This window comes from Aegilops tauschii, chromosome 6, assembly GCF_002575655.3.
Source record: "Aegilops tauschii subsp. strangulata cultivar AL8/78 chromosome 6, Aet v6.0, whole genome shotgun sequence".
Lineage (NCBI taxonomy): Eukaryota > Viridiplantae > Streptophyta > Magnoliopsida > Poales > Poaceae > Aegilops > Aegilops tauschii.
This window is the reverse complement of record NC_053040.3, coordinates 30,348,235-30,363,037: the sequence shown is the minus strand read 5'-3', so window position 1 is coordinate 30,363,037 and position 14,803 is coordinate 30,348,235. Positions and strand designations below refer to the sequence as shown.

General features: G+C 40.6%; 1 protein-coding gene and 1 long non-coding RNA gene across 2 annotated transcripts; both read left to right on the top strand.

Moving 5' to 3' along the window:
• Positions 1-10,034: 10,034 nt before the first annotated feature.
• On the top strand, positions 10,035-12,835 carry LOC109784361 (uncharacterized). The gene is made up of 3 exons (XM_020342952.3): positions 10,035-10,197; positions 10,431-10,552; positions 10,905-12,835. Exons 1-3 carry the CDS (start codon positions 10,102-10,104, stop codon positions 11,026-11,028), a joined length of 342 nt encoding a protein of 113 aa, XP_020198541.1. The 5' UTR covers positions 10,035-10,101; the 3' UTR covers positions 11,029-12,835.
• Positions 12,836-13,048: 213 nt separating this feature from the next.
• Positions 13,049-14,213, top strand: LOC120967317 (uncharacterized). Its single transcript, XR_005761127.3, has 4 exons — positions 13,049-13,249; positions 13,352-13,518; positions 13,815-13,900; positions 13,986-14,213. It is a non-coding gene; the product is annotated as an uncharacterized lncRNA (long non-coding RNA).
• Positions 14,214-14,803: the final 590 nt, after the last annotated feature.

The following is a 14,803-nucleotide window of genomic DNA, read 5'->3' as shown; positions in this document are numbered from 1 at the left end:
CGGTGGTTCTTGGTTCCAGTATTTTTTATATATTCTAAAATAATTCTCTAAAAAGTTTCGTCCAATTCCGAGAACTTTTGCACAAAAACCACACTATGTTAGTTCTGCTGAAAACAGCGTCAGTCCAGATTAGTTTCATTCAAATCATGCAAATTAGAATCCAAAATAAAAGCAAAACCGATAGGAAATATAGATACGATGGAGACGTATCATGGCCGGCGAGTGGTCTCCGATGGGTGGCGCGGAAACAGGTGGACGGGCATTTCACGTGCGTGGCGACGCAGAGGGAAAATTGAGGGTGGTTACCCTAGCGAAATGTTTTTTTACTCATGGACTATGGGTTGATTAGGCAAAACTGCAAGATTTTTCTGTAAAAACACCGTAACGGTGAGCGGGCAGAAGCGATCGATACTTTATTATTATGTAATGATAAGCGCCATGGTACACTGTTTTTTTTTTGTTTCCTTCACCTATATGTCATGCTTTACTGCTGCCCTAGCTAGAAGAAGGCGGATTGATATATTTTTTGTGACGATATGGTCCTTTTGCCTCCTTCTTTTTTTATGTCGATGCTATTTTATGTTGTCTGTAAGTCGGATCACCTTCAGCAAGCATGAGTAACAGCCGAGCTGAATGTAAGTACTTCAGTGTGCCCACTTGATCTGCTACATGGATTTCCATTACAAAGTTGCTTCACACCATGATTCCGATAGGGACGGGAGCGCTTGCCTCGACCCGTTCCATCGTATCAAACGGAGCACCACGAAACTACATGCCACTGGTAGTGGAAGGGCTGGGTTACATCAATACTGTATAAGCCAAGTCAAGGTCTTTTGGAATTACCCATGGTTTTGCTGCTGCAGATCATGATCTCACTTCAGTGGGGTTGTGTTTGACGACCCAAATTTCTGCTCCTTCGCTGGTGGTTTACTCGGGCTCTGCTTTTGTGGTCTTTGTAGGGACGTTAGAGGACCGCCTGTGTGTTGGTGGCGGTCTAGTCAGGGTCAAGGTCAAGGTCATGTTCACATCGCTATCAGCAAAGATGGAGTCAAGGTGGGTGGCTACTTGACGGTTGACGCCCAACATGATTCTGATCTGATGGGCTGGGTGTTTAAAAGGCGATCTAGAGCGCACAGAAAAGGAACCAAAAACAAGTTCCTTGGAGACGAAAACCATGGGCATGAGCCAGCTTCCACTGCACATTCACCACCTACAACTATTAGCATCCGTACTGTTGCTGTCAGCGGTGGCTGGGGCAGCAGATGCTTCAGATCACGCCGGCAGCAACACCATCGGTGATCTTGCCGCGCTGCCACTGATAGAAAAAGGGCCTATTGTCCCGGTTCGTAAGAGTCTTTTGTCCCGGTTTAGGAACCGGGACTAAAAGGTCGTTACTAATGCCCAGGCCTTTAGTCCCGGTTCTTACACGAACCGGGACAGATGGGCCTCCACGTGACCACTGCGGCCAGCCCAGGCAGGAGGCTCCACCAACCGGGACCAAAAGGCATCCATGCGTCAGCATTTCAGGGGCTGGGGTTTTTTTAGGGGGGGTGAGGGGTTTAGGGGTTAATTTAGTGTGTGTAAGCTAGCTAACAAAGAGAAGTGTACTCTCTTATTTTCGTGCTTGGTTTACCAACGCTACTGCTATGCTTAAACATGGCTTAGATTAAAGTGAAGACAACATGTGGTGCATGTCGAAAGTAATATTAATCCCAACTTGATCAAGTTTGGATTAGTACTACTTTCGACATGCACCACATGCTTGTTGCCTTCACTTCAATCCAATCCATGTTCATTTCACCCACTGATATATAATAACTCTTCATGCCCGCATCATGCATCATCATAATAACAAGTCCTACTAATCATCATCATACAACTTCTACTCGTTATTAATAACAAGTCATACGATCATCATCCTCATAGTCATCGAACCAACCCTACTTAATTGTTCTAGGCACATGATCATCAGTATTAGGTAGGACCTAAATACCCTCTTTAAGGTAAAATAGCATAAAACAATATAGACCCTGACTCTCCATTATGAAGAATGGAGATCATCTTGTCTCCAATTCTTGCGCTTCGCTTCCTTTTGCTTCCAAGAACCTCCTTACGACTGTCCATACATTTTTCCCATTCCTTGATTTTCATGTCTCCACTTCTTTTAGAAATCCAGTATGGACAGTTCAGATTCGTAGGATGACCTGGACGTATGTTCAAAACATCAAGGTGACCACTCTGATACATCAGATGAGGCACACAATCCTCTGGGATTATCTGTTGAAAAACATAGTGATAACTTCATAGTTAGCAATGATGTACTAGTTTTAGAAGTATGCAAAAGATGCACGGATGTCGTAATAGTAAGAAATCTTACCAGGGTATCTCCATAGTAGTTATCGTAGTTCAACACGTGCACTAGTGGCACGTATTGACCATAATGTGGAGGAGTTCTACAATAGATATTGTAATTCTCAAGATCAGTACAAAATCCGACCAGATGAGTTTTCTCCTTATAAGTTAACTCAGAGTAGTAGGTTCTGTCTACCATGTTCCGCACATTGTTTGAACAATCAAAATAAGCTGTCAACTATTTTGAAATGAACAATATAAATTAGCTAATAACTATGTTTGAGAAACTCACATAGCGGTAGAATTGGAGGCGTATCAACAAGGACCCAAATGTCCATATTGTCTTGCTCGATGTCAGGATTAACCAAATGACGAATGTGTGCATCTGAAGAAGGACTGAGGGTGAGAAGAGTGGGTGAGAATTTTCTAGCCGGTAATTAGGGATTTCCAGCAAATGCGCAGAGCAAAATCCATGTGATCAAGGTACCTCTGATTCCTCAGTCCTACGAGGAAAGTTTTCAGACTATACTGGTTCCAAGTTGAGATTGTTTGTAGAGAAATCCAAATAGTTGGATATTTAGTACCATACGGGGTTTATATATTTAACTGGATTGTAAGTTCAGAAAGATTCAAGACGGATGGGTCGGCTCTGTATCAATAGTGTGTGCACGGTCTGTATAAAACGCATGTGGTTTAGTTTTTCTTAACCAGCTTCCTGCGTGTTCTCTTATCAATGCATCAGGTCAAAAATATTGGTTCTAGCTGAAATATATTTTCCCCCTGCAGTTTACACCAAGTGCAGCATTATGGTTTTCTTAGTGGACCAACTGTGGCAAGATCGATCTGCCCAACAAGTCTGTTCATCTTTTTGCGTTTTCAACGTGTGCCGGAGTCAATAGGTGAGATTTTTTTAAACTCTTATGCTAATTTAAGTAATTAGTGGACTTGTATTGAGAGTTTTATGGTTTGATTAGTGTCTCAAGGAAAATTAAATTGGTTAACTAATTAGCTCCAATGTTTCTAATTCTAGCTGAGTTCTATGTAACTAAGACCGTTTGTGTTCAGGTTTAATATTACGATGGTAATTCTCCTCGTCATGTGTTTTTTTATTTCATGGAGTGATGATAAAGGTGTTTCTTTTTTCTAGGGCTTGTTTCCAGTATATAAAATGTGCACCCCAACAATATGTGGTAACATATGCGCCATAGATTTGATGTGGGAACTGTCTTTGCGCAATATAACATCTTTCTTAACACCACGGACTTTTGGATAAATAATCCATATATATTTACGGTCACAAGCTTGTGAGCATAGCTAGCTGTTTATTGTAGTATTGGTTCTGTGTATATGTTTCTTTTGCCATACAATGAACGTTAGTTTTAATTAAGATAACATATCAATTTGGTTTGTACATTGCGAAGCAAGTCGGAAAATATCTACTAGGGGGAATGTTTTTGGGGAGGATTCTTGTGGTTTCGAATGAGGAGGTAGCACCCTGTTTTGTAATGCTCAAATATATTCTACTTAACAACCTAGATTCCCATTTGTGGAAATTTTACTTCCACGTGTACAAGGTTACTTTGGTTGTTCTTCAGGTCCAGGCTCTTTATCATGCCATGAGAAGAGATATGAGGATGAAATAGATCTTATGAATTACGATTACTTATTCCTATATAGTTCCTTCCATTTTGTAACACCGACTTCCTATTGTACATCACATTGATATGCTTCCAATTTGCTAAAATTGTATGCTTTAGAATGAACATTATTGCTTTACATCATTGCCTATAGGTACAAATCTAAAGATTTGAAAAACAAATGGGTACGTATTAAAAAAACGTGTGAGAAGTGGGGAGGACAACGATTTGGTGGCGCAAGTGTTCGAGATGGCTAGGAAACACAACATTCATCGCTAAGGATGGGGGAATATATGGGGTCACATCAGCAATGGTAGGAGGCAGTGAGGATAGGCATTAGACGCATGATCAATGTTTATATATATATAAGTGTTCAAAAATATGATTCTATATATAAATTAATTGAAAATAGAATAAGATCTGAAAGAGTGAACTTCTGATTTTATTTGATCCTCTTAATTTGTAGTTGGGATAGTTGTTTTCCACTTTTTTTGTTTTGGAACTTATATACTAGCAGGAGAATAGTAGGACAATTTAGGTGGCACCAGATCAAGCCCGTGGTAGAAAATGATGCCTTTGTTAATTGATTCATTTACCTCCGCTATGCCCGTAGCAACGCACGGGCATTCTACTAGTACTCCTTAATTAGTGATTTCGACTGTTGGGAGGCTGAGGCACGATGATGGTTGGGCTGTGCAGCGTGCAAGCTCTAGTTCGTCGGGTTGTGCGTGATGCGCTGTGTTAGGCTAGGCACGAAAATATCCAACGCCTCGGACCAGTGCGCGACAGCTATATCTCGCTTCTAGCGACAATAGCTTCTGTCTTGCTAAAACTTGTGAGTGCTCACTAAGTAACGGGCTCGCTCGCTCGGGCGCTCATTCACTCATTGAGTTTTGCTTGTGTTCTTTTTTTTTTCTTTTCGGTTCTTCTTTCGTCTTTCTGTTTCTTCATGCTTTTTTGGGTTTTCCCTTTGTTTGTTCATCGTTTTCTGTTTTATTCTGGCTTTACTATTTTTTTTCCTTTTTATCTTCAGTTTTCTTTGATTTTCCATTGGTTGCTTTCTCTTTTTATTGGTTTTTCCATTTTTATTACATTTTCCTTGGTTTTTCTATCTTTCTTAGTTTTCAACATTTTAAATATGTTTTTCTTTGGTTTTGGTCTATTTTTCTTTGGTTTCTCATGGGATTTCACAGTTTTCCTTTGATTTTTTTTGAGGTATTTATTTTGTTTCTTCGACCATTTTTCTTCATGTTTTTATTCAAACACATATCTACATTTTCATGCACATTTTTAATTTTTGTGTATACAACAGGAATATTGCTTTATGCATGTTTAATATTTTCAAAATACATGATTAGCATTTAAAAAAATATATGATTGATGACTTTTTCCAATACACATTGTACATTTTTTGTATATATCAGGCATATTTTTTAATACATGTTTAATATTTTTAAATTCACATAACATATTTTATAGATGATCCACACTTTTAAAAATTATTGTTTTTCTGTTCCATAATTTTAATACATGGTCTACATTTTTTGTCCATGTGAGAAACATTTTTTGTACATATTTAACCTTTTTGAAGTAATTGATTAACATTTGTTTTCGATTTTTTGTGTTTGATGACTACATTTGTTATACGCATAATACATCTTTTGTATATATCAGGACGTTTTGTATACATGGTTAACATTTTGGAAATATATGATTAACATTTTTAATACATGATAACATCTTTCACAATTTTTGTATTTATGTTCAACTTTTTTAATACATGTTCTATGTTTTTGGTATACGCATAATACATGGTTATACACGTTTAATATTGAAAAAATGATGAATATTTTTTTTCAAATGCTTGATTAAAATAATTGAAGTACATGGTCAACTTTTTCCATAAACATTGTATTTTCTGTATACATTTTCCATATACATGAGAAATATTATAGACACATTTAACATTTTACAAATGCTAAATTAACATTTCTCAAATGTTTTATGTAGAGTGTTTTTGGAATATATTTATTTTAAATATTTGAACGTATAAACGAAAGTGGAAAAACGAATGCAAAAAAAGAGGTTGTTGCTGCCCGCGCGCCTGGTCCGGCTCGTCTCGTGCCTCCCTTCATCCAAGGTTTCCCTCGGTCTCACTAAAAGCAAGGTATAGCAGTGCCCGGACCATGGACACATTTTGTTCGCTTGGGTCTGCGTAGGTAGAAATGATGGCCCAACACGCGGACGCAAACTCATTTTGTGTCCGTCTACTCTTCTTGTGGACGCAAATCCATTTTAAATTTGGGCCGGGTTAGATGGAGGCGAGGCCGAATCCGATTGAACGGAGCAGTGGGCAAAAATATGACACACTAAAATGCATCGGAGATACAGTGGCAGATACAACACAAATAAAAACCACAAAGCCCAAACGAACCAAGAAGAAAAGACTTGGATTTGAACCATCGATTACCCCATTATACCACGAGTCGCATACTGCAGCGCCAGCAGATGGTCGCGTGTGGCGGCCGGAGGGGGCACCGCCATGAGCAGGCGCCTGGAGAGAACAAGGACTCTCATCACGATGGGCTGGTTGTCGCGAGTCCATAAAAAACCTCCCATTTGCACGAGGCGAAAAGTGTGTGGAGTGCATGGCGATGAGATTCCTAATGATGTCAAAGCAAGCAACACACCTATTGTTTTCGGTCGCGTTGCCACCCGATGCGTGAGGACTACCAACTCCTGTCTCCCACTGCTCAAATAGTGGTGCATGTCCGTTCATTCTTGTTAAGGGTTAATATTAGGTAAAATTTATCAATTTGTTATGTAGCAAATACATTGCTTTTAGACATTTTGGATAAAAGATAGCTCAATTTTGGCCAAGTCGAGTTAAAATCAACATACTTTATACCGAACTCTTATGCTCATACTATAATCTTAACGAGTATGTTACTCTATTAAATATTTAGCATAGTTAACGACATAATAATAATGGTAAATATTAATAGAGTATTATTTAGCATACTCTGTTAACACAGTGGTCATACTTTGTTAATATTTAGCATCATTATTACTGTTTGTTAACAATTTAGCATTATTTGTTACATGTATGTAGTGTATATATCTTTGGAAAATACACTCGCATTGTGCTAAACTTTTATAAAAATATGTTGTACTAGTTTCTCTCTTTTTCAAGACATTGTGTCTTAACAAGAATTTGAAATATAATACTTTTAAATCAAAACAAAACAGAAATTGTAGTATACGTATATTTTTGTGTGTACTCATGTATATTTAATTAAAGGGATAATTAGATTTATGCCCCTAGTTGTGTCCCACTCGTCTGTTTTACCTCTAATACCCAAAAGTCACCGGTTCTGTCCAAATCACTTTGCTCCTCTTATGCTTTTGCCCTTTGACCGTTTGACCGTCAGTTTGAAAACTTCATAACTAATTCATACTAAATCTGAAAAATGCAAATAAGATACCAAAATGTTCAGAAAAACATCACCTATATGTCAGTGTCATTTGCATTCATGAAAAAAGTGTTGGAAAGTGCCCATCCGAGTTTTAGCTCTTATGCTACCACCATGAATAGTAAAATCTAAAAAAGTTCAAAAAAAATCAAAAATAATTTGGTGGCAAAGAATGACAAATGTTTTAAGTGCCTGCCAAGTTTCATCAGGAAATAACATTTGTGGGTGCCGCGGCAAAAAAAAAACAATCAGCACTCCAAAATAGATTATTTTTTGCCACGACTTCCATGAATGTTGTTCCCTAATGAAACTTGGCAAGCACTTAGAACACTTGTCGTTCTTTGCCACCATTTTTTTTGAATTTTTTTAATTTTTTTAGAGTTTACTATTCATGGTGGTATCAAAAGGGCTAAAACTCGGATGTGCACTTTCCAACACTTTTTTCATGAATGCAAATGACACTGGCATATAGGTGATGTTTTTCTGAATATTTTGGTATCTTATTTGCATTTTTTTGATTTTGTATGAATTAGTTATGAAGTTTTTAAACTGACGGTCAAACGGTCAAAGGGAAAAAGCATAAGAGGATCAAAATGACTTGGACAGAACCGGTGACTTTTGGGAATTAGGGGTAAAACAGACGAGTGGGACATAACTAGGGGTATAAATCTAATTATCCCTCACTTAAATATCTTACTAGAGATCTCTAACGCGTATGTTCTAGAAATTACATTTATAGCTGTTTTTAGTGTATTATAAGATATATGAATTTAGAGAAACTTCTAAAGTGTAAATGGAACCGTCTGCATGACTTTGTATTCTTCTTACAGTTTTCGGTAATAAGGACCAGGACCTCGCACCGAAGGACCAAAACCCAGTGCATAAGGACTAGGAAAAGGCGCCAAAGTCTAGTAGAAACTTCACTTTTGTGTTCCACCATGTGATTCAACTTACAGTTGACCCGTGCCATTCAGTGGTGCATAGGTCAGCATAGACTAAATGTTCTTATCTCTACTCTAAAGGAGACTTGGTAGCTTTTTCTCAATGGGTTTTTCCGTTTCATCTCCCACTGTTTTTTTTTTGCTTCACCTCCCACACAAATTGAAAAAAATCTGAATGGATCACAACTTTTCATTTGGGCGCAATTTATTTTGTAATGCCTTATGTGAAAAAATCAATCACGGTCAATTTCTAATCAATTGTTAAAGACGAAATCTAAATTAACTAACCTTAGATTAAGTCGCTCAATCACATTAATTAATTTTTCGCACGTCACCAAAATTACATCCCGACCAAGGGAAGTCCCTACCTTGTTTTCTACGGATCTTTTTTCTACCTGCACCGCTCGTTCCGCACGCTCGTCTCCATCGACACCGTGTTCGGCACCGTCCTCCTCCTCCCTCTCACGTCTAGCGAATGGCAATGGAGATAGGCGTCCTCCAGATCTTCCTTCACTGATGTCGCGTGTTCGCCCTCCGTGATCACCCGCAAGCGACGGTCCGAGGTCACCGACGCAGGCGGCCCAAAGATTCGCCGTTGCCGAGTTCGTCTCTCGGGCTGACATACTGTGGATTACGCCACGGTCCTCTCCTTCTCCTCTTACAGTTCATGTCGCGAGGGGACTCCTAATCCGCAAGTCTATGACTTTGAATTTTTTGTGTGTAGTTGTGCTGCAGCACGCCATGCATCCGCACTCCACAGGCCACAACTAGCGCCCACTTGCATGTCGGCATCGCCGTACCATGCTCTGCGCTCACCGTTTTGCCCTTCCTCGCCAACAGCCAGAAGAGAGAGACATGGGCAAGAGAGAAAGATCAGCATGCACCATCACATTCAAGAGGCCAAAAAACTCATTGGAGATGTCACCTGCATGTGCTAGGGATACAAATAATATCTTGCTTAATATTTACGTGCATTGCACGTACACACTTTCTAGTGCTATAAAAAGTATGCGCTCCAGATCCCTCAAATAGAAGTAGGTGTTCCAGGTTAATGCAATAAAATAAAAACCAGCTCACTCCAATACAGCATCGCCCAATTCGCTCCCCTGGGAAAGAAACAGCTCCATTTTTATTGATTTTAAAAAATGTTTGAAAATATCATTACTTTGAAAAATAATGTATTTCAAAATTTCCCTAAAAAATTAAAAAATGTTAAGAAATTTATAAAATGGTCGTAAATTTGAAAAAGAAAGTTAATGTTTGAAAATTGTTGATGCAAAAAGTGTTCATGATTTAGAAAATGTTCATAGATTTTAGAGAATGGTCATGAATTTGAAAACATTTGCGGATTTTTAGAAAATATTAACAAATTTGAAAAACGCTCACAAATTTTACAAAACAAATGAATTCACGAAGTGTTTATGAAATGTTTAATTTATAAAAATAAAAGTTTAACCAATAATAAAAACAAAGAAAGCGGAATAAAAAACAACATGACGAATGAAAACCGGCGAAACCTTCTTTTTTTCTGAGAGTTCCGGCGAAACCTTCTGAAAACTTCGGAAAACAGGTGTAGAACCATTGTGCCATATATGGGCCGGCCCACTACCAAACGACGCAGCGCACTGTGTACTAATTGGCCTCTGTTCCCCGCATCGCTGGGCCGCAAACCCCACCGGCGGCGGCTCCGACAGCACCATGGCGCTGCGCTCCCTGTCGAGAGGCTTTCCGGCCGGTGTGCTCCGGCAGGCATCGCCGGCGGCCGGCTTCCGCCTCATGGGCACCCGCTGCCAGGTTCGTCCCACCCACGGCCCCCCTCCTCTAAAAGCGACGCGATCTAGGTCTTCTTCTCCCGTAAGAGCGACAGTAGATCTGCTGCCGGCGGAACCTCTCACCACGCAGGATGGAACCAGAATCGCCTTTCATGTTTTTTTTTTCTTGTTATTAAAAAAGATTGATTTTCACATTGCAAGAAGTGCTGGGAAGCCTATGTTGATTCATACTGCGTGTCTGTTCCCTCCTCGCAGGCGAAAGAAGCGCAAGAAGTGCTGGCAAGTCTGCAGAGCGCGATGAGAGAGACACCTGTTCTGGCCTCCGAACGCCACCTCCTGTTACACCAACAGTTCACTGACTTGCAGGAGAAGACGAGGTGCTGCTCTGAATCACTCTATGTTCTGTTGATGTTTCAAGACCTGGACGTTTTGAAAGCAACAGAACCACCACAGCATCTTCACCCTCAAGCGAATCATTGATGACCTTATGCTCTGGACGCACCGGATGAAGAAACCGGCGCATAAGCAGGCCGCCTCCTCATGGCGTTCCTATTTCTTATCACGCTTACACGTGCTTATGTAATTCACCTTTGTAATCGGACAGACGTTGGGTTACAAAAATGAGAAATATATTCCCCCCCCCCCCCCCCCCCCCCCCCGGCGGGTGATTTTTCAAAAAAAAGACCTGGACGTTTTGATCACTCACTTGTTTGCTTTGTTGATTCATAGGCGTGATCTGGAGAGGATGTTGAAGTCTGCCAACAACATGAGGAAGGCCGCGGATGCAATTCTTTGTGTTACGATCCTAGGGGTTCCGTTGCTTCTCGTCATGGGAAGCAAGGATCAGGCTTGATAACCTCCTTTCGTCGCTTCCTGGTGCTTGGGAGCAAGGACCAACTCAGTACCAGTAAGCTGTACATGCTGCGCATGTGACATATCACCTGTCTAGTTTTGAATTGAAGTCGCAATGTTACTTTATAAAAATTAGAGTGGTGCGTCTGACTTATGTCTTTATATCTTTAGCGGGCCTGGTCTTATCTCAACTAAATTGAGTATGCATACATGATAATATGTACTGCATAAGACCTTAGAGCATATCTCTAGTTTACAAAATGACAACTTCCTCTAATACTTGGAAGAACAACTTAAGCTCCTCGTCTTTGTTTATTGGCGTGCCTGTGTTGGCTCATGTACTGCTTAGGGAAGAGGATGGGGAATTGAGTGCATACATCAGCGTATTCGGGAAACCTTCTCTGATTTTGTGAGAAGCATTGACGGAAGCATGGGTAGGTGGCGGTGTTGATTGTCATAGTATGGAAATGGTCGACATGGTCTGAGCAAGGTTAATAAACAGGAAAATCCCATATTTATTTGGTACAGAGAGCATGAAATGGGCCGCAACATGCACATTGCTCATGATTTTATATGATTGTTCTAGAGAAGCCCGGAGAAAACATGGTGCTGCAGCTTTGATCAATTCACGCCAGGCCAGGTACCCACCTCATACGACTGACAAGATAGAAATATCTAGAGATGCAAGGTGGCATAATCTAGTGCAACCGATAAATTAATCCAATGGTTACAGATGCCCGGATTTGCACCTATCAACTGTTGGATGGAAGTAAATCAACCGATAGTATTCAAATTTATTTGTACACTACATAGGGGCATAGATATAGATAGTTGTTCCAAGGAAGGCCTTCCACCGCTGTGGATTTGGTCAGAGGCTTTTATTTAGTCCTGGGACTAGTCCAGCTTATTGGTAAGGACCATGTGAAAAATAAAGTCTACTCTATAACCTTTCACAACCTTCAACGCTTGCCAAGTTCACATTACAACATTCAACTCTTGAAATCCTTTGTTTTTAACCTGGAAGATGAAATCCATTCGGTTACAAAAGCAACGCCTGGGCTTCAGAACTGTGGTCATCTTTCGCTGATCTTGTAAGCGATGTCATCTTTCTTTGCTACTTTGCTTGACTGGAGACATGAGGAAATGGAACATGGCTGCTTGATTGCTTTGGCTTGAATAATCAAAACTAGTGCTATCACAGGCTGGCCACATCTTAGTCTCGACATCAATTTTGAGTGTTATAGTTCTGCACTAGTTTCCTTCTGACAAGAAAACACAACACCATGAAATGCAGCTATTTGCAGCTGTTTATTGTTCTGTTTTCAGTTATTAGCTCTGAGATGACAGTATGATGTGATACACCAACTCCAGTGATGAACTCTTCCCTTCCTATCTGCCGAGAAAACTCAACACCATGACAACTCCAGTGATGATACAGCCGTCTGCAGCTGCATTGTGCTTTCTCTTATTCCCCTGTCTCCAGTCAGCTCTAACCTCTAAAACAAGATGATGATATACTCACTCCAGCAATGAACTGAGATGATTTTATGATGATCCAGCTGCGTGCCTGCTCCTCCCATGCAAACGACCATGCTAGTGTTACTTGGAGTTCTGAAGATCTGTATGCAGTGAACTTGTGTTGTTATTGTGATAGTTTCGACAAAATTTCTTCTGTTTACTAGAGCACCTTGATAGAGCTAGTGTTGGTACAGGATGTGATCTGGGGTACCTTGTTCCATGCCATGTTTAGTGATGACAAATTCTGGGCACTGTACGAATCCTTCTGAAATGCCACTTTGTGTCATGTACGAGTGGTGTCTGTTTTCATACATTTTTGTGTGCATGTATGCAACTATGCAAGTGAGGCACATGCAAGCAGGCCCGGTCCATAGGCCGGGCAAACGGGGCGCCCGCCCTGGGCCTCCAGAAGGCAGGGGCCCCAGCCCAGCTAGTATTTCCGTACGTAGGACTACGTAGGAGGCCCAACAAAAACAACGAGCAGATTCAACGTCTTCCGGTCAGTCCGTGCTCCTCGACTCCTCGTCATCCCCAAATTCAGACTCCCATAACTGCGCCGCCGTTCCCGTGGGTCTCGCCGTCTTCGATTCCAAGGTCGCCGCTGGCTATTAATGAGGCTAAAGGCGCAAATCTGGTCCCCAATCGGCTCTCCTTCCTTTCTCGATGTTCTGCTCGTTCCCCATCAGCTAGACGTTGGAGAGACGGTACCTGTTCTTTTCTTCCTGCCCATAATCCTGTTCTTCGTCGATTAAATAGCTCTGCCCTCCGAGAGATTACACATCTGATTGGCCTGCTCCCCTGCATAGTTCTTCTTCTCCAGTTCACCACTTCGGTGGATCTACGTGTGGAAGAGTGTTTAGGAGTCAGGGGATTAGGAGAACTGGAGATAGGGGGTCGTTCGTGTTGACTACTACGTACAACATGTGGATCTGCTGGTCTGCCCACCTACATCCACATCAAAATCTATATCCAGGTGCGTTTGTTCCCTGTATTAATCGTTTTATGCTGCTTTTTCTTATTTAGTGACATGTGCACTAGAAAGTATTTATCCGGTAGTAATAAAAGGAAGAGAAAAAAGCAAATAGATGAAGGGGTAAAATCCCTAAAGGGAGCACTTGACAAATTTTTCAGAACTAGTATTGAGAAAGATAAGTTGGATGACATAAATAATGATGCAATAATCGACGACTTTGCTTCTAGAATTGATAGACGAATTTCCAAGTTCTAGTATAGACGTGAAATCAGTTTGCTTTACTATGCCTTGTGCAGGAATGTTTGGAAGAATTGAGTTATTATCTGATTGAGGAAATTTGGAGTGAAGGACATGGCCAATTGGGGAGGATCCATAAACAGATGCAAGTTCATGCCTAAATTCTTATCTGATGGTAACACAAAAGATCTAAGTAGCAACCAATTTTGACAGGATTTTTTGTTTTGCAGAACAAAATGAAGTCTCCTTTCAAATTTAGGAATGCAGGCTTTTGTGGAAAGAGAGCTTTTGTCGAACTGCATCATTTCATTACTATCATGGTGTAGTTCACTTGATCATTTCATTTCAAATTGTACTGTCAGTTTTATAGTCCAAATGAAGATCATCTGGCTATGTTGTGTACTGGATATTTACTTTGCTTTTGAAATAGAAAATGTTTTGAGTTTTTGAGTAAACAAGGGCCCCTTCTTACTGTCTTGCCCCTGGGCCCTGTATATCTATGGCCCGGCCCTGCATGCAAGTGCACGATTACAGTGGTAATCCTGGAGCAAAGATACATAACAAATATTTACAGGTGCATGGGCTTTGATCAGCCGTAGTGGAGCACTGATCAGTATGCACGATAGTGCAAGCGAATGGCAGGTTCAGACCAACTGAACCAGAACCCTAAACTAAACCTATACTAGTCCTTGATCTTCTTCTTCTTTTCTTCTTAATCTTCAACCTGCAAAACTATCAATAGCAGAGAAAGAATTTGGATTATATTTAAATTGTTGCATTCCCCTAAGGGAAATGCATTAGTGTTTGAGCTGGTACTTGGGATCATTGGAACTGGGCCAAGAACCCTAATCAGAAAGATCCCAGAGCAACATAGCAAGAAAGCCAATCAGAAGAACATGTTTGATCCCGGAACAGTAGATTGACCAAATGTACAGGACAAGAGATTAGAAGTACAGGAAGTAGTCCAACATCAGGGAACACCAGTAGTAGCAGATCAAGTCCAAGCAATGGATGATGTCCAGCATATAAGATATAACCAAGAGAGGGA

What these genes read in the sequence shown, in the direction of transcription:
- LOC109784361 (XM_020342952.3), top strand. Translation starts at nt 10,102, where the DNA reads ATGGCGCTGCGCTCCCTGTCGAGAGGCTTTCCGGCCGGTGTGCTCCGG. An exon ending in TCATGGGCACCCGCTGCCAG is followed by an intron (nt 10,198 to 10,430) that starts GTTCGTCCCACC and finishes CCCTCCTCGCAG; the next exon opens with GCGAAAGAAGCGCAAGAAGT. An exon ending in GACTTGCAGGAGAAGACGAG is followed by an intron (nt 10,553 to 10,904) that starts GTGCTGCTCTGA and finishes GTTGATTCATAG; the next exon opens with GCGTGATCTGGAGAGGATGT.